General features: G+C 39.2%; 1 protein-coding gene across 2 annotated transcripts in view; it reads left to right on the top strand.

Moving 5' to 3' along the window:
* The window catches only part of FGD4 (FYVE, RhoGEF and PH domain containing 4), a 211,958-nt gene that overhangs the window by 179,885 nt on the left and 11,621 nt on the right, over positions 1 to 20,452 (top strand). Inside the window, exons 5-11 of one of the 2 annotated variants that reach the window (XM_028144138.2) lie at positions 2,103 to 2,192; positions 5,894 to 6,039; positions 6,476 to 6,632; positions 9,212 to 9,350; positions 12,209 to 12,267; positions 12,582 to 12,728; positions 19,364 to 19,536. In XM_028144138.2, coding sequence (XP_027999939.2) covers positions 2,103 to 2,192; positions 5,894 to 6,039; positions 6,476 to 6,632; positions 9,212 to 9,350; positions 12,209 to 12,267; positions 12,582 to 12,728; positions 19,364 to 19,536 — 911 coding nt within the window. Of the gene's footprint in view, positions 1 to 2,102; positions 2,193 to 5,063; positions 5,156 to 5,893; positions 6,040 to 6,475; positions 6,633 to 9,211; positions 9,351 to 12,208; positions 12,268 to 12,581; positions 12,729 to 19,363; positions 19,537 to 20,452 lie in introns of those variants that run through there. The other variant, XM_054719173.1, reaches the window with a different exon arrangement.

The following is a 20,452-nucleotide window of genomic DNA, read 5'->3' as shown; positions in this document are numbered from 1 at the left end:
TAAAGACGGAATAGCAAAAAATAAATATAAAATAGAAAAAGACATAATGGCATGAGAAGAGTTGGTAGCTGACTGGGTTTTGTGGTAGGGAACTAAGTTTAAAGTAATTCAAGATGCCAAAGACAGATAACTGGAAATAGATGGCACCATTGCCAAGATGGTAAAGTTTGGAGATGGTGTTTTCCAGAAAAGATGGGTTTACGTTTACACGAACACTATGTCAAAGTGGTGATAACTGTCCAACAATAGTTAGGTATGTGAAACTTAAAATATTTTATTGCGTGTCTATATTTTATTGAAGCATGTGGTAGACGCAGGAGATAGTTAATAAGGAAAAACTGTTCCCATTCTCATGGAACTAGCAGGGGTCTACAGATGTATTTAAGTAAATATCTGCCCTGGCCCGTGTGGCCCAGCTGATTGGGCACCAAAACGTTGCCAGTTTGATTCCCAGTCAGGGCACATGCCCAGGTTGCAGATGCGATCCCCGGTGGGGGATGTGCAGGAGGCAGCTGATCGATGTTTCTCTTTCTCTTCCCCTCTCCCTTCCCTTCTTTCTAAAAATCAATGAAAATATTTTTTTTAAAAAAGAATTTGAGCCCTAGACGGTTTGGTTCAGTGGATAGAGCGTTGACCTATGGACTGAAGGGTCCTGGGTTCGCTTCCGGTCAAGGGCACATGCCTGGGTTGCGGGCGCCATCCACAGTGAGGGGGGTGCAGGAGGCAGCCAATCAGTGATTCTCTCTCATCATTGATGTTTCAATCTTTCTCACTCTCTTCCTCTCTGAAATCAATAAAAATATATTTTAAAAAAATAAAAGGAATTTGAAAGAAAAGAATTTGTCTGCCATGTATGTTCCCCTCTCCCTCAACTACCTATAAATCACCCATTCTCACTTCTGAAATTTAATACTCCATTTCCCCTTTCTTCTTTAAAAAAAAAAAAATAACTAATAATAATAAAGTGTGGATTTAATTTTAAAATATGGGTAAAAGGCCCCGGCCAGTGTGGCTCAGTTGGAGTGTCATCCTGTATACCAAAAGGTGATGGGTTCGATTCCAGGTCAAAGTACATACCCAGGTCATGGGTTTGATCCCCAGTTGGTGTACATATGGGAGGCAACTGATTGATGTCTCTCTCTGTCTCTCATAAAACAAAATGGGTAGAAGAAGGTAGGTGGCATAGATGAAACAAGATTAACAATGAGTTGATAATTGTTGAAACTCAGCAATGGATGCATGGAGGTTCATTTTACTCTTTTCTCTACTTTTACTAGTATATATGACTAGAGGCCCAATGCACGAAATCGTGCAAGAGTAGGCCTTCCTTCCCCTGGCTGCCAGCACCGGCTTCCCTCCGGCCTGACTTCATCTGGAAGGACTTCTGGAATGACATCCAGTCTAATTATAATTAGCATATTACCCTTTTATTATTATAGATTGAAATTTTCCACAATGAAATGGTTGTTTGTTGTTTTTTTTGTAAGGGCAAACAGTTCTGTGCGTAAAGCTGACAATTAGAGAAGATGACTGAGAGAATGATGAAATCGTGTCCAAAGAGAGGTGGGGGAAAAAACAAGAAAAGTATTGTGTCTGGGAACTGGAAAAGTTAAAAGATGTTTCAAGGCAAAGATGGACAATAGTGATAACTGACTGCTACAGGCGTCACAGGAGACGTTGTAACAGGCCCTGACTGGTGCGGTTCAGTTGGTTGGGCGTCATTGTGAACCTGGAGATTGCTACTTTGATCCCACACAAGGGCACATCCCAGGGTTCCGGGCTCAGTCCCTAGCAAGGGGTGTGCAGAGGCAGTTGATCAAAGTTGCTCTCTCACATCGATGTTTCTCTCCTCCCTTCTTCTCTCTCTAAAAATCAATAAACTATTCTTTTTTAAAAAAGTTGTTACACAATATATCTAGCAAATTGCCCATTTCAAATTTTGTTACTTTCTGGTTGGATGTTCCTTGATGGCTGAAAGGAATTGGGTACCTGAGAAGCTTGAGAAAACTGTTTTAATCAAACCATTTGATGAGGTGTTTATTACTTGAGAAATACTGTCCAAGCTTTATTTCCTAACATGTGCATTTCTGTTCTATTTGTAGGAGACAAATGAGCAAAAACTTCACAACATAGCCAACGAACTTTTGCTTACAGAAAGAGCTTACGTCAACCGACTTGACCTCTTAGATCAGGTAATATTTTCCATTTCAGAATTATTTTAATCTTCGGCACTAGACATTACTTTAACTTGATAATTAAAGTTTTTAGAAACTACAGAGAAGGACCTGACCATTTTTGGCCAGTGAAAGGAAATTTATAACATTTCTAGCTTTATCAGTGAATTCACTGGGTATAAAGTGTTATACTTCATAAAGAGCAGACTGACGGACTTTCAGTACAGGTCACAATTTCTTTTATCCATGTCTTTCAACCCTAAACACTAGTCTTGACCATTTATTGTGATTCTCTATGCTATGTTTCTATGATAATCTAAATGAGAGATTGTGATTCTGATGTGATACTAACATGAATAGATCACTGATTGTTTGGCTTGTTTGCTGTTCAGCCTTATGAGCATGACCTGAGTGGCTACAGTCATAGGGCCAGAAGGGATATTGAGAGTTCACTTGCTCAGCCTTGTAGGAAACGTTTATACAGTGACTGATGTAAAGTTGCACAGTCAGTATTTGTTGAATATGTGAATCTATTTCATCACATTTTGTACTTTCATCCTGGTAGAGCCTTGAGTGTCATTTCAGATGCACATTTGCAAAGAAAGTTGTTTTTTCCTCCCGGTATTTCTTTATTTTTATTTATTTATATTTTAATTGAATTTATTGGGGGTGACATTGCTTAATAAAATTATATAGGTTTCAGGTGTACAGTTCTATAAGACATCATCTGTATATTATATGGTGTATTCACCACCCCAAGTCAAGTCTCCTTCTATCACCATTTATTCCCCCCTTTATCCTTTCCTACCTCCCCCCACCCCTTTTTCCTCTGGTAATCACCATACTGCTGTTTGTGTTTAAGAGGTTTATTTTATTTTTTGAGAGGTTTTTTTTTTGCTTACCCTTTCACCATTTTCACCAATTCCTCTCCCCTCTGACAGCTGTCAGTTTGTATCTATAAGTCTGTTTCTATTTTGTTTGTTAGTTTATTTTGGTCATTGATTCCACGTACAAATAAAATCATATGGTACTTGTCTTTTTCTGACTGGCTTATTTCACTTAGCATAATACTCACCAGATCCATCCATTCTATTGCAAAAGGTAAGATTTCCTTCTTTTTTTTATAGCCAAGTAGTATTCCACTGTGTAAATGTACCACAGCTTTTTTATCCACTCATCTACTAATGGGCATTTGGGCTGCTTTCAAATCTTGGCTATTGTAAATAATGCTGCAATGAACATAGAGGTGCATATATTCTTTCAAATTAGTTTTTGGGTTTTTCGGATATATTCTCAGAAGTGGAATTGCTGGGTCATAAGGAAGTTCCGTTTTTAATTTTTTGAAGTAACTCCATATTGGTTTCTGCAGTGGCTGCACCAATCTTCATTCCAACGAACAGTGCACAAGGGTTCTCTTTTCTCCAGAACTTCACCAACACTTGTTGATTTATTGATGATAGCTATTCTGACAGGGTTGAGGTGATATCTCATTGTGGTTATAATTTGCATTTATCTGATGACTAGTGACATTGAGCATCTTTTCATATCTATTGGCCATCTGTATGTACTCTTTGGAGAAGTGTCTATTCAGGTCCTTTGTCCATTTTTTAATTGGATTGTTTTTTTTGGGGGGGGGGTTGGTGTTGAGTTATATAAGTTCTCTATAAATTTTGGATATTAACCCCTTATCAGATGTACTATTGGTGAATATGCTCTCCCATTCAGTGTTTGTTTTTTTTATTTTATTTTGCTGATAGTTTCCTTTGCTGTGCAAAAACTTTTTAGCTTGATGTAGTCCCATTTGTTTATTTTTTCTGTTTCCCTTGCCCAAGGAGATATATCAGAAAAAATATTGCTAAGAGAAATGTCTGAGATTTTACTGCCTATATTTTCTTCTAGGATTTTATGGTTTCGAGTCTAACATCTTAGTCTTTAATCCATTTTGAGTTTATTCCTGTGTGTGATGTGAGAAGGTGGTCTAGTTTCTTTTTTGCATGTGTTTGTCCAATTTTCAGTATTATTGAATAGACTATCTTTACCCCGTGGTATGTTCTTGCCTCTTTTGTCAAATATTAATTGACCATAAAGGTGTGGGTTTATTTCTGGGCTCTCTATTCTGGTCTATTGATCTATATGTCTGTACCTTGCTGTTTTGATTACTATGGCCTTATATTATAGCCTGATATCTGGTATTGTGATTCCTCCAACTTTGTTCTAATTTCTCAAGATTGCTGTGGTTATTTGGGGTCTTTTGTGGTTCCATATAAATATTCTAATTCCATGAAAACGTTTTAAAATGTATTGTAAGAGTAACTGTTGAAAACTAAGGTCTCTTAATCCTGCTTCAGTGATAAAAGAATAAGATAATTGGTAGATTGTCTGCTAATACAGACTCCTCTTAATAGAAGAGAGAGTTGCCATGATTGAGTGTTAGTTGTAAGAAGAATTGTCCCTCTTCTGCCATTGGAAAACTGGAACTTCATGAGAGCAGGTCATCCTGTTCATGCTCCCTATCATCAAATTCCTAGAGTTCCTGTTATAGTGAGCCCCCATGGGCCAAATTAAAGCTGTGTTCTTTGAAATAATGAGTTTGCAACTCAAGTATTACTTTCCAAAGATTTTCTCCATGTCAATCAATTTATTTTGAGTTTGTATCTTTGAAACAACTTTTTTCCTTATGGAGACCACAGACCTGAAACTTTTAGGTATTCCCATAATGGAGATATGTCTTTTTTAAAAATTGGATGTGTCCCCACCTTTTTCCCCAGCCACATTAGCTTGTTCAGCTATTGTTGCTGACCATAGAAAAGTTTAGTCTTAATTACTATAATATCCTATCTATTGGAGTCTCTAGGGACATAATTTTGTGTTCTTTTTGCCTTAAGAAAATGCAGTGGAGGTGAATTTAGAAAATTAACAACCATCTGGACATTATGAAGGATCAGACCTCCTTCTGCCTACATTTAACAGAATGGCAAAAGGTATAGTAGCCCTAGTGGAGTATAGCTAAGATTGCAGACATTTTTTTTTTTTTTTTGTCTTTACGATACCTATTATTATCCATATGCAGGAGAAGATCTTTTTGTCCTCATACCAGTGTTTCAAGTTTTGCGTTATTTTTTACTGAAAAGCAGGAAAACATTAGAGAACTGAAATATTCTTTTTTCATCCACTGACCAGTTATTTATTAAGTACCTTTTCTTCTATAGAAACTAAATTACGATGTCTTTCCTCCCCAAGTTGTGTATAGTTTTAATAGAAAAAAGAGACATATGCCAACAAATGACAATACCAGTAAAGGCAATATGTAGTAAAGGACATACACATCATTCAAAACATAAACAGGAGTGGAAAATGCCACAATTATGATGTATATGTAAAGTTTTCTTGTTGTTTTTTTAAATCTCTTAATTCTACTTATGGATAGGAAGGGTAAATTCTGTTAACCTCAGTTGGAAATTCTCTGGCACAAGAAAGGTTAACATCCCATAAAAAGAGGCATAGCCTACCTTAGAGTCAGTTTCCTAATTCTAATTCCTGGTTCTTCTTAACCAAAACACATACTCAGTCCTACAGTTAAAAAATGATTGATTTCTTGAACCATGAATTTTTCCATTTATTCAACAAAAAGTTGTTAAAGAACCTACTATGTGCATAGCACAGTGCCAGGTGGTAAGCCAATAAATTTGAAGTAATGTTTGCTCTATTCTCTTATTCAGGTATTTTATTGCAAACTATTGGAAGAGGCCAATCGAGGCTCATTTCCAGCAGAGATGGTGAATAAAATCTTTTCTAATATTTCATCAATAAATGCCTTCCATAGTAAATTCCTATTGCCAGAACTGGAGAAACGAATGCAAGAATGGTAAGGAGTAGATAGCAAATGATATGTCTAAGGCAGTCATACTAGATGCTGCGTTATTCAGCTTTTAAATTGAAATACTAATGTTACACAGAGCTGTAGCCAAATATTTGGGCTAAATTTTTATGCTATAGATCAATAATAGAAGGTGTACATTTTCAACTTTAGTTGAAAAGGATTTCATCTCTGCTCTTTAAACTGTCTTGACTAGCGAAGATACGATATTATGGAGCTTGAAGATTCTTAGTATCGCTTTTTATTATGTCATTCCTAAACTTCGCTTAGTTCTCTACCTTCCTTCATTCTCTACCAATCTCATAGCAGAGTGAATCCGATAAAGCACAGGGTGTGTGTAGAAAGGTGATTACTTCTTTTGCAGTCCTGTTAATTCACTCATTCTATAAGAAATCTTAATGACTTGTTTCTATATTTTATACAGGGAAACTACCCCTAGAATTGGTGACATCCTCCAGAAATTGGCACCATTCCTTAAGATGTATGGAGAATACGTGAAAGGATTTGATAACGCAGTGGAATTGGTTAAAAACATGACGGAGCGTATTCCCCAGTTCAAATCAGTAGTTGAAGAAATTCAGGTAATATGACTCTTTTGTTTAAGGCTGTGCATCAGTTGTTCTGTACAAATCATAACGTTTCTAGATATAAAATTTAGATTGTGATATCTGTCTGAGATACCTAGCCAAATTCCTTCGACTCTGAATTACGTAAAAACCATCTCTGCAAAATTAAAATATTGAGCATATGCCATGTGTTGAGCAGTAAATTCTCCATTTGCTTTTGAGAGCAAGAGAGTGCTTTTATTAGGGTCCATGTAAATTACAAAGTGAATTCCCACTTAGTTCTGTGCCTCTCTTGCTTTCTTTCAAAGGTTTAAATGTTGGAATGAATATAAAGAATGATAGTTATAGTTTTTCTCTCATTGATATTCCTGTCTCCCTCCCTCTCTCTTTAAAATCAGTAAAAACATTGTTTAAAAAGAATGATTGGCCAAAACCGGTTTGGCTCAGTGGACAGAGCGTCGGCCTGCGGACCGAAGGGTCCCAGGTTCGATTCTGGTCAAGGGCATGTACCATGGCTGCGGGCACATCCCCAGTAGGGGGTGTGCAGGAGGCAGCTGATCGGTGTTCCTCTCTCATCGATGTTTCTAGCTCTCTAACCCTCTCCCTTCCTCTCTGTAAAAAATCAATAAAATATATTTTTAAAAAAAAAAGAATGATTGTTATAAATCCTGATATTTTAGAAACATAATTATTCGGGATTTTTTTGTGACTTGGTTTGTATGACTTTTAAAAAATGTTATCACACCTGAATAATAAAATTTAATAATGCCATAGTAACTTCTATTTGATTCTCTAGTCGAAGTTGTTAATAACTATTCTGCACTAAAGTTTAAATATTTAAAAGGAATTCTTTAGATCACATGCCTGTCTGGGGTTGGGAATTCTGTGTCCCTTGACTGCTCTTTTGTGTTTCCTCCTCCTCTCTGTTTGCCTGTGAGATACTGTGTTCAAGGTGCTTACCATGGAGCTTGTTGCATAATAAGTGCTCACTACACGATGCTGGTGATGGTGGTCAATATTTTATCAAATCAGAAATCTGTCTCTACAGCGTCTGTCATTTCCATATTATGAGGAAATGATGGGGCTGTGAAAGGCGTGATGGACTGAGAATCAGCTAACTTAATTTAGAATCCTCGTCTACCACTTGACAATCTTACCTTAGAAAGCTGTCCTAACTCTCCTGAGCCACAGTTTCTTTATGTACAGATTTTGGGATCAGTAATATTATCTTTGGTGTGTGTGTGTGTGTGTGTGTGTGTGTGAAATATGTTTGTTAGAGAAAATAAAAAGAGATAGCTAACCTTATAACACTAATATTTATTAAGCAAAGCCATTACCCCTCAGCTTCCATGCTAATTTCAGGCTCTTTTTACATTTCCTGGTCTACAATAATGACTTCCAAACTAGCTTCCCCACATCTTCCTAAAGCCGTATTGCAGTAGGTTGATCTTGGTAGACCTCTAATGATATCACTCCCCTGCATGAAAACCTGAAACAGTACTATACTCAGTTTGACATTATTACCCCAGATTACTGTTTCTTCTTCATCCTGTTTCCATACAAATATATTATTTGCTTACAAAACTCCATTGTTCCCTTTTATTGACCATGATTCATGCCCCACTGCCTTGGTCCTGTTCTCCAAGGCCCCTCTGTCTTCACTTGCCTCCTGGTCTTCCTCACCTGCCTTCCCACCCACAGCCTGCCCTCGTCCAAGTTCAGGTTAAATGCTCCGTTCTCTGTGAAGCCTTTGGTTTCTTGTTTGCTTTAAATGCTAACATCGTGTCTTAATACGACTTGTATAACCTTGCCTTAATCACAGTATGAGTTGAATAAATATGTTCAGAAGATTCATGCTTTGTTTAATATGAACAAGAACACATCTTACTTTTCAAGTAATCTTTTCCCTTTCTTATGTCAACAGCTTATTGAAAACAAATGCTATAGACTCAATTTCACCCAGAAAAAAAATCTATTTAAGGAGTTTGGTTTCTAATGGAAAAGAATGCGATGACCTAATGAAAAATTCTGACAGATAATGAAATGATCAGATCTTGTCATCCTGTGTAGAGTCTTTTTTAAGTTCAAAGGAAATGACGTTTTTGGTGGCCTTATTATAAAATAGTTTCTGCTGAGTCCAAAGTCATTTAATAAATTTTTTCTTAGTGAAGCTCATTAAATAGTAGATGCTTCTTTTGAAAATCTCTAGAGTATGATTTAATAATATGACCTCACACAGACTTGTAATGACTAATTGAAGTGGTTGCCAGCAATCTGGAATTTTCTTGCTTAAAATCCTGCTTGATTTTCCTTTCCGTTCTTACCCTCGGTTGGTGGTCCTCAAACTGCAATGGAAGAATCAGGGGTGTTTTCAAGGCACACGCCCAGGCCCTAACATCAAAGATCGTAGTTTCATAGATTGGGATGGGGTTGAAAATTCCTTTTTTTAATAGTACCACAGTTATATCTAAGGCAGATGATACACAGACCGTACTTTGTAGAGAGATACTGCCCTTGATGAAAGCTCTGTATTACATTTTTCGACGAGCTAACCTTATTTTTAAATCTTTCTTTACAAACCTTTCCAATTACAGAAACAGAAGGTCTGTGGGAACTTGACCTTGCAGCACCACATGCTGGAGCCCGTTCAGCGGATTCCTCGGTATGAGATGCTCCTGAAGGACTACCTGCGGAAATTGCCCCCTGACTCTCCCGACTGGAATGATGCGAAAAGTAAATGCTTTCCCCGCCCTTTTCCATTATGGGGTAATGTAGTGGCCAAGCAGCTTTGTGATTCCAACGCAAGATATAGGTCTGATAGACACTTCAGGAAAATATTGGTGCCAGAAAATAATTTCACTGGATGTTGTTATCAGCACCTCAATTAGGCAAGCACTTTAGAGCAATGCAAATCACATTTCTCATTAATCATTAACTCTGAAATATAAAACTATAGTCTTAGAGTCCTGGCCCGTTTGGCTCAGCAATTAGAGCGTCGGCCTGTGGACCATAGGGTTGTGGGTTTGATTCCCTGTCAAGGGCTCATACCTGGGTTGCAGGTTTGATCCCCAGCCTGTAACTTGGAGCCTGCGGGAAGCAACCAATCGATGTGTCTCTCTCACATCAATGTCTCTCTCTCTCCACACCCCCTTCCTCCCACTCTCTCTAAAAATCAGTGAGGGTGAGGATTAACAAAACAAGCAAACAACCTACAGTCTTAGCGACATCTGGGATTGCAATACACAATTACCTTCTCACAGGAAGAATACAGCCATCGGAATTACTAGTGCTGCTGGTTAATTAGATAGGTTGATGCATACCGAGAAAGATAAGATGGCATTTATTATCTCAAAATAACCTAAGCAGAGTTGGCTTTACCTGTTCAGAAGATAAAATGATGCTATATAGTGTCAGTTAACATTTTCCCGTGAGAAAACGTTATTTCTATTCTGCTAGTTGTCTTTTACTAGTATTTTATAGACTTGTCATGTATGTCTTTTAGATAATAAATGAAAGGCTTTCTTTAAAGCTCAAAGGTTTCAATAATGTTACTTTCTCGTGTACTTAAAAAAAATCTGTTAGTGCACTAGCCGGTTTGGCTCAGTGGATAGAGCGTCAGCCTGCGGACTGAAAGGTCGCAGGTTCGATTCCAGTCAAGGCCATATGCCTGGGTTTCGGGCTCGATCCCCAGTAGGGGGCGTGTAGGAGGCAGCCAATCAATGATTCTCTCTCATCATTGATGTTTCTATCTCTCTTTCCCTCTCTCTTCCTCTCTGAAATCAATAAAAATATATTTTTTAAAAAATCTATTAGCTGTGAAGGTAAGAATGAAAGTTAAAAAATAGAAATGGGTTCGTATTCAACAAGTATTAACAATACTGGTGCATAATATTAAAGCACCGCTACTTCCTCTAATAATTTCTTGTCTTCCATTATAAGTGTACCTTGATAAGAGGTGAGGAACACAAAACACAATCTTTGGTCTAGGAGCCTGGGTATTTTTTTTGAACACAGGCTGTCTCTGATTTGATTCTCCCACCATCCAAGTGAGTCAGTGACCACAGGAACTGCTCTTCTCCCCTTTCTCCCTCTTCCGTTTAGAACTTTCCTGACTTGCTTTCTTGCACTTTTTACTTCATCTCCACTTTCCACGCATGTGGCCTGAGTTCTTGGTGTTAGTGGCGGAACTGGTGGTTGGGCTGGAGGTCGGAGCCACCACTGCTACTCCTCAAATTGGTCTCCTGGGCAGTGGCCCCAGCCGGTCTTGCTTTGCTTCCCTCTCCCATGGATTCTGTGTGGAATGCACAGAATTGCCCGTATCAGCATAGTTCTCCAGAATGTAAATAAGATCCAGTATCTTCTATACTTAAAGACTCTGACTTCCTCTTATGTGCTAATGTCAAAAATGACAAAATTGGCAACATGATATTTTATTACCCTTTTTGATTTCCCGTTGCTACTTACACTAAAATTCTAAGGAAATCACAGAGGGAGACTTAAAAGTTGGGAAAGCTACGGAAGTGCAGTATGTTTAGTAATGGAACAAAGAAGACAGAAAATATGGTCCTGAGCCAAGAGGCTGTTGTAACAGAATTAACCCACCAGGATTCACAAGATAGAAAAGGAAGGAAGAGAGTAGGACCTGATTTGGTATTGAGAGCATTCCCTGGGGTGGAGCTGGCAGGAGACCTCAGCTTCCCCAGCTTCACCCGGGACCCCAGGCCTCCTCCCTTGCTCAGACCTTGAGCGCCCATTGCCATCTCCCCATACCACCCACCCCTGCAGCAAAACCCTCCATCAGCATTGGCTGAGGCTAGAACTATTGGCTGTCTTTTCCCAAAGAATGCTGGTTCTACTTAGTGGTTAAATTGCTCATAAAATGAATAAAATAATACCACTGAAATGTTGTAGGAATTTGAGTCAGAAGACTTAGATTTAAATGTGGCCCTTTAATATCATAGCTGTGTCACTTTAGCCAAGACACATCACACTCCATTTCATTTCTTTCACCTGTCAAATGGAACAAATATACTTTCCATTCAGGGTTGTGTAAGGAGTAATTGACCTCTAGTACCTATGAAAGCACCTGGCAGAGGGCCTTGTCCCAAGCTAGTGTACATGGTGTTTGCTGATTTTGAAAGTTCCATTATGGATTAAATCTTATCTGTAAGCCTAATAATTGTCAATGAGGAAATACCCTTCAAGTTCCAAGTATTGATCTACTTACAAATGAACTTTTGAAAGTATCCAGTTTGTAAATGGAAATTGCCCCCTGCTTTTATTATGTACTAGAGGCCCGATGCACGAAATTCATGCAAGAGTAGGTGTTCCTTCCCCCGGATGCCGGCACTGGCTTCCCTTTAGCTGCTGACAGGCACCCGGGATCCCGGGCTTCTGTCATAGCCCTGCCTGGCTTCGTCTGGTCTAATTAGCATATTGCGATTTTATTATTATAGATCTTTGGTCTCAGATTTCTGCTTTTCTCTTTTTCCAGATTTCTTCTTATTGTAGTGTAAAGTATATGTCATTCAGCTATTTAGTAGCATAGTAATGACAATATACATTTATTTATTTTATTTTTCTCCATTTAGAATCACTGGAAATTATATCTACAGCAGCAAGCCATTCTAATAGTGCAATAAGAAAAATGGTAAGTGGTTTTCAGAGGAGACGGGAATCTTCTAGTTAGATAATTGCCAGTAATATAGCCTAATATTATCTAAAGTTTATATCAAAATGAATTGGTGCAGTAAACAAGAAGGATTGTTTATAAACTGTTTAATGTTATCTATAGTAATCTTCTCTTCATTTCCTCACAATCGATATATTTTATACCGAAATTTATGCTTAGTTCCAATTGCCTCTGAGTTATTCATATTTTAGCTAAGGTTGTTGTATTATTAAAACCACTAAGATGAAACCTCCTTATATTTGATGTTGCTGTGCTTTGTTTTCATTTCTTAGGATAACCTGAAGAAACTCTTAGAGATTTATGAAATGCTGGGGGAAGAGGAAGACATTGTAAATCCTTCCAATGAACTAATAAAAGAAGGACAGATCCTTAAACTAGCTGCTCGAAACACATCAGCACAGGAACGCTACCTTTTGTTAGTGAGTATTGTCGTGTGAGCACATTTGCTTAAGAATAACCTATAAGCATTGTCATATGCATCTTGGAAAAGTAGGATGCTTGCCCGCTCTCCAAAACAATGGTGTCTAACCTGGTGCTGTTGTCACTGTCAAGACTCCACATGGGGAAAGTCCTCAGTAACTGAAACTTGTTCAAGGACACAGATCTTTATTTTTGAAGTATTTTTCTATAATTTTTCTGTGTATTCGCCATATGTAATTTACTCTGGTAACACATCCTGAAGACAATCGAACCTTTCCAGCATGGTCATAGCCGTCAGTGTGTGTGTGTATGAGGTATGGCATGCTTTCTGGTTTCTTTTCCTTTCATTCTTACAGGCTAAACGGTACTGTTTCCTGGATATTGTGTCAGCATACTATTGCTTGACAACAGTTTTCTTCCTACTCATGTCTAACCACTACCTTTTAGCCTTTCTAGTTTGAAGAAGTATATAAGCTGTGTTGGAAAACATGTGCCTACAATTCGTATGTGAAAAGTACATGAGATTCCTGCATACTTCCTTTTCACTGCGGTCGGGCCTGTCCCTGCCTGCACTTCCTGAAATGACCATTAGTCTGGGGTTTGGCTGACATGTAAGATCTCTCCTGGGGAATCCAGGCGATTTATTTTTAGTCACTGGTAGTTCCAGCTCCTTTTCCTATCTAATGATAGGACAATCATCGTAATAGCTAACATTGAGTAACAGAAAGCTAACGTTGAGTGGTAGCTCAGTAAACGTTAGCTATTATTGCGGTTGTTGTTATAGGCAAAGGAACAGAGAGACATTGGCATAGAGGCTGCTCAGTGACTGGCACACGATACAGTCGCAGGATGTTACTCACATCTGACTTTTCTGCTGCAAGGCAGTCATCTCACCATTATAATATGAGTTGTTATTGGGGGCTTAGAAGTTTCTGTTGTCTGGTTACAATTTCCTTAAATGTCACGCAGAGGAGTGGTCTTAATTTTGAAAAAATAAAGAACACATGATCGCCATATGACCCAGCAGTTCCACTCCAAGTTTGTATAACTCAAGAAAATTGAAAACATACGTCTACACAAAACGTGTGCATGAATGTTCATGGCAAAATTATTCATACTAGTAAAGAAGTGTAAACAACCTAAAGGTTCATTAACTGATGGTGGGTAAACAAAATGTGGTATATCCGTGCAGTGGAATATGATACATCAGTAGAAAGGAATAGACTACTGATACGTGCTACATGGATGAACTTTGAAAATGTTGTGTCAAATGAAAAAAGCCATTCACAAAAGGCCACACTGTATGATTCCATTCATATGAAATGTCCAGAATAGGCAAATGCATAGAGGTAGGATGTAAGCAGTGATTACCTAGGGTTGGTGGGAGGAGGAAGTGGACACAAGGTTTCCATTCGAAGTCATGAAATGTTATGGAATTAGATGGTAGTGGTCATTGCACAATGTATGGCTATCCTAAAAACCATGAATTATACATTTTAAAAGGGTATGTTTTATGGTATGTAAATTATATTTCAGTAACTTGTAAAAATACATAGATTTTGTCCAGATTAATTATAAGAATCATTTGAGCGCTCATCAGAAGCACTTCACCTTTCAGAAGTTGTAAAGAGACCTACATATAAATCAGGGACATGTCCTGTCAGGGTTCAGAGGTCTACTTATTTTGAAATGTAGATTTTGTTATTTAGGTGTGGTGAGGCCACCGGATTGGAGATGAATGCCATTGAAAAGATAGTTATACTAACAGATCCCAAAGGAGGGGGCATTCCACACCATGGCGGGGGCGGGCAGGGGGGATGTTACATGAGAAAGCACCAGGGTCAAGAGGCAGAGGGAACAAGCAGAAAACATGGGCAAGAGCTTTACTGTGATTTCTGCAAGAAGGGCCAGGCAGGGGGAACAGGTTTAGAGTTGCCAGTGTACATGATTTTATCAGGTTCTGGTGCTTAGGGGCTGTTGTCAGGGACCTGACCCTAGGTGATCAGGGCAGGGCAATTCTGACTCAGGTAGTGAGAGCCTGATAAAGGAGGCTTTAGGATATGTGGACTCTGGATAGGTTGGTTTCCATTTGAAAGGCACTCTTGCAGGTGAGTCATTTCCTGGCTCTGGAAATGGGTTAACCCTGGGAGGGCAGTCCCTTCAGGGTCAGCGAGGTCCCAAGATGTCAAAACATTACCCAGCTGGTGTTAGTTGAGCGTCAACCTATAAACTCGGAGGTCATGGTTTGATTTCCAGTCAGGACACATGCCCGGGTTGTGGGCCCTATGTCCAGTAGGGGGCGTGCAGGCAGCAGTCAATCAATGATTCTCTCTCATCATTGATACTTCTATCTCTCTCTTCCTCTCTGAAATCAATGAAAATATATTTTAAAAAACAAAGATGTTAAAGCATCAAAAATATAGGTTAAAGAGACATGCATAATACACTCGTCTGGGCAAAATGCCTGGGAGTCAATGTCTTCTGTTTTTCAATACCAGGCCTTTAGGTACTTCGGTAATTTTTCTTTTCTTTCACATTAGTGTTATAGTTTCTGCAGTTAAACTTTTAACCAATTGCCTTAGTTTAATTTTCACATTTAAGGATTGTTCTGGAAATAGTTTTCGGTTGCATACCTTGGTGCAAAGCCCAATTAAGCAGCTATTTGGAGGACAGGTGGCAAACAGCCTTGGGGGGGGGGGGAACGGTTAGTGGGGGGTGAAGCAGTAGTAACTTTGAGGCAAGGACCCTCCTGTTTTAGTGCATGGTCTCATGATGCATTTGCCTCCAGGGAGAATAAAGTGAGACGGCAGGGATTTTAGAAAAGCCACATTCATCTTTTGATCTTAGAAGCATTTTCTATAGTGTTTGTTCTTCTAATCCTCTCCTCTAATACTGTACTTGTCACAGAATCTCTCCTCTGGCCAGCACACTCTTATTCCCATAGAGCATCCTTGGTTTTTTCATATGTAGAAACTTCTGAAGTACCATTTTCATTTTTCTTTCTCTCTAGAAAGAAAATGAGGGCCGGTTTTCTGTTTCCTATGCTGGGGATATTACATTTATCTGAAAAGCCAAATCATATTTAGAATCGGATATCGGCTTTCAAATCTTTGTGTGTTGCAAATTTGCTTGCCTCCACACCACATATAATATATATCAATGGTAGGGTATTCTGTTGATTAAGTAAATAACCACACCTGACATCTGAAAGTTTTTTTAAAAAAATCACTGAATTATCCTATAAAATATACAATGACCCAAGAGGTTTTATTCTTGACCCGTTGGAGTTCTATTTCTTATTGCTTGATAGATTTAGATTCCCACCCTCCCCCAACCCCAACTCATTTAAATTTTGAATACAGACTAGGCTCTGGAAATTTCTCCAACACTGTACTTTTACTTTCCCAAACTTTAATGAAACAGTCACTATTGAGACATGAAATTGAATTATTTCATTCAAATAAATACATTTTAAGAAACCTGAAATAAATAATTGAGGAATATTAGAGATCAAGAAGGAGTCACTTCCCTATGCTTTTAATAAACTTGAGACTTGCTTCTAGGTTTGGGCCCAGCCTGGCACCTCCAGAGCTTACCTCGCCAGCCAGGGATTGCTCTGTCAATATCTACTTCTGAGCTATGAGCATGGAATCAAAAGGAACCCCCTACACTGAAAAGGAAAGTTGATCTACTCAGAGTTACAGTTGCTCTAACTTCCTCTTTCAGTATCTGTGGGAACCCAGAGAGAAGGTGACGGTGGCTTTTGCCACAGGAACAAGGTTCATGGAGGGAGCAGGGCTAACTACCTAATTCCTTTACATATATGGCATCCACTTCTTATTCATCTAATGCTAGCAATATTTTGTCTCCTTCAAGAGCTCTCACCTTCATCTCTGGGAAGAAGAAAAGAGTATTTATTGACTAGCATTAGATTGTGACCTAAGTAATAAAAGGTTAATATATAGTTATTGACAATATGAAGTTCCACTTAGGAAGAATATAATAGGGGAAATGTAATCCTGAAAACATGAAAGGGGAAGAGAAATATATCATCCTATATAATAAAAGCCTAATATGCAAATTGTCCCCTTGGGAGTTCTACCAGGAGTTCAACTGCTTGCTATGACAGGTGCTGACCACCAGGGGGTGGGCCGGAACATGGTGTGCATTGGCGATGCAGCACTGGCAGTGGGCAGCAGTGAAGGCACTACCGGCCCTGATGAGAGTAGGACCACAGTGGGATGGTGGAGCAGGTGAGCAGGCTACACTAGGTCAAGGCAGGTATGAGCGAGGGCCTGGTCACCCCCACAGACAGCAACCAGCGGCAGGGGGCAGGGCTGCTACCCAGCTCCCTCAGCATCTGGGAGGCCCGGCCCTGATCGATCGCCCCGCAGGCGGGATGGTGGAGCAGGTGAGGGGGTGGTGCCAGGTCAAGGCAGGGCTATGGGGCTGTGAGGCTGGGGGTCACGAGATGGAACCTGATCTCCACAGGCCACCCCAAGGGACCCCACCTGTGCATAAATTTGTGCACCAGGCCTCTAGTTCAGTATAAGATAGGCTGGCCCTGGCCGGTGTGGCTCGGTTGGTCATCATCCATGCACCGAAAGGTTGCTGGTTCAATTCCAGGTCAGGGGACATGCCCAGGTTGTGGGTTTGATCCCTGGTAGGGAGCATGCAGGAGGCAACCAAATGATGTTCTCCCTCTCCCTTCTTTTCCCTCTAAACATCAATAAGCTATTTTGGAAGGAAGGGAGGGAGGGAGGGAGGGAGGTAGGGAAGGCTGGGTTTTTTTTGTTTGTTTTTTAAAGACAGCCTATCATCTTGTATGAGCGAAGGGAGGGAGGGAGAAAGGAAGGGCTGTTTTTGTTTGTTTGATTGTTTGTTTTGTTTTAAAAAGACAGCCTATCATCTTGTATGAGCGTAACTCCAAAAAGCAAATACTGAGAACTTCCATATTCATCAACTTGTGTTTCTGTAAAATAATAAGACTTGGCTGAATTTTATAAAGTGAACTTGAGTACCAACCAGTACATTTGTCACTCAGGATGCAGGAAAAAATGGTTCTTGTTGCCATCTTGAATGTGTGAGCCCTGTCCATTTTGGTGCAGCTTGTCCTGCACCATGCACAGCTGTGACCAAATCCCTTCTGGAAGGCTTAGAAGAGAGAAAGAAAGGTAAACATGAACAGGTAGCAGGCGAGCTGGTACCTTAATCAAGCTGGGACGGTGCTGAGAACCTTGCAGTGCAGTTTCAAATGTAAATCCCAGGTGTTACAATGAGGCTCTGATTGCATAGTTAGAATACAGCGGACATGACAAAGGCTGGGGTCATTAATCCCCTTAGTGTTCTCTTCTAGAAATGTAAATGTGAAATGTGGTGTTGAGATATATCTGATAAAATGTATTTAGTGTCCTTTTATTTCTACATTATCCAGTTGTGGAAATGAAATTTCTGACACTGGTTACAGGAAGTTGCAAAATAATGTATATGAGGAACAACTGGTGAAAAATCGGCTTTCAGAATGAGTACAAAGGATGGTATCACATAAACATGGGGAAATATCGTTAAATATCCATCACCACTTCTTGTCTTTCTGGCCATGTGGAGCCAAAGAGAGGAGCTGGCAGAACCAGAATTTTCCTCTTTTAATTCTGTCAACAACCTGTAACTTCTACAGAGAATGATCCTAAGACATGAGAGGTTACGTGGCGCATAAGGGTTTAAGTCCCAGTTGCTCGTGTCTTTAAAAGATATATGTAACCCTAGAAACAATAAATATGAAGTAGGAATATAGGTATGGATCTTCCCACAGATTAACCCAAGTATTTACTCTTTCATCCTTTTGCATATTTTAATACATTCGAAGGGCGCTAATTGCCCTCCCAAAGTCCCTCACCCCTCGGGCCTGATAAGCAGGAGCCGCTCCTTGTTGACTAGGAAAGAGGGACTACACATAATTTGACTAGGTTCAAAGTAAGGTTTTTCATTTTAAAAGATCTTTAAAGACTTTTTACTAAAATAGATGACTTTTCTGTTAATTCAGATGGGATGAATTTTTAAGCAAGATGTGGTCAATATAAAACAGTGACTTAGTTGTTTTTTTTTTTTACATTGACAATGTGCTAACTCCACATGTTTGAATAAAATTTAATCATTTTGGCTATATATTAACTTAATAAATACACTGGTAAAAAGAATGGCTAAATATTAAACTTTTCCTCTAACAGCTATTATAGAATTGCTCTCTAAGATATAACAATTAGAAATTTTGTTCTCTAAGTACTTCAACTTTATGGGTTGATAGTTTCAGTTGCTGGTATATGGAAGGTTCTTAATATATTGTTGCTGAATTGAATTAATTTCTTTAATGGTTCAAAATAATGGTTGGTTTATTGAAATATCAATAAAATATTTATGAACCAACAAAGGAAAGTATAAGCTATGCATTTTAAACCATGATAATTTTGGTACAAGCACAAAATCTCAATATAGTATTTAAATAATTTTGCTCACATGCAAAGTCTGGTACTCCTTGGGAAGTCATGGGAATATTGTCTAGAGCTACATTCAGTATTGGCCACTTTCTTCTCGCTCTGTGTTCCTCTTTATTGACATGTGTTCTGTCTCCTTGCAGTTCAACAACATGTTGCTGTACTGTGTGCCAAAATTCAGCTTGGTGGGCTCCAAATTCACAGTTCGAACCAGGGTCGGTTTAGATGGAATGCAAATTGTGGAGACTCACAATGAGGAATATCCGCACACTTTCCAGGTATCTGGGAAAGAGAGAACATTGGAATTGCAAGCCAGGTAAGAGAGCCTTCCTTATCACACAGCTTTCAAAAATGATCAGAATTAATTGTAGAATAGAAAATGCTGAGTCTTTCCCAGGTGAATGCTACAGACCTTCTGTTCCTTTGCACCAATAGCATGTGGTTCTGGCTGCTCAGGTGAATTCATCCTGGTTATTTGTACTCAGTGACCACCTAAGAGCTTAAACTTCAGACTTTCAAAAAAAAGAATAAATTATTTTAGCAGGAATGTGTGCCCTAGAAGTCAGGGAACTGGTGAAATTACACTTATGGAAGATGTGTCAGGCTGCCAGGGCACTCAGCTAAGGATTCGAAGGTGGCATTTCAAGCACGAGTTAAAATGGTGGAGGACTTGGCTTTGAATATCATGGTTTTTCTACCTTATCATGATGGGGCTTGGGCTCCAGCCATCAAACCCAAGAGAAGAATGTAGATGTTGACTCACTGGGTGATCGGACCTGGCAACAAGGAGGACTCTCCTAGTTCTGATTGTTAGAGGAGTCTCCATTGTGGAAGAATGAAGCACGCCAGCTCTGAAATGTCAGCATACTTCCAAATCTATAAACCAAGAGGTGTGTCAGAGCAGCTGAAGATTATGAGGCCTCTTGGGGTGCCTAACCGGGGACTCCAGCCTTTCCTTAGCAGCTTGGGCTGTTTTTAGGGTGGGGCTGGTTCGTGGGGAGTTTTCTTAATTGCAGGTAGTCATCACTTTGCAGAGTTTCAATATGCGGAATTGGATACGTTCCAATTAGTTATCGAAACATGATCATTTTCCACAAACGTTTTATTCCCCTAATATCATTGCTTTAGTTCTATTTATGATTATATGGTAAATTGAAGGTCAAAATTAAGTGATTACTTGTCACCTAGTCTGTAATGACTCAAGAATGGAGACAAACATTGAAAAAGTCAGA

The sequence above is a fragment of the Eptesicus fuscus genome, chromosome 7 (assembly GCF_027574615.1).
Source record: "Eptesicus fuscus isolate TK198812 chromosome 7, DD_ASM_mEF_20220401, whole genome shotgun sequence".
Lineage (NCBI taxonomy): Eukaryota > Metazoa > Chordata > Mammalia > Chiroptera > Vespertilionidae > Eptesicus > Eptesicus fuscus.
The sequence above is the reverse complement of the archived record's forward strand: the minus strand, read 5'-3'. Positions and strand labels throughout refer to the sequence as shown.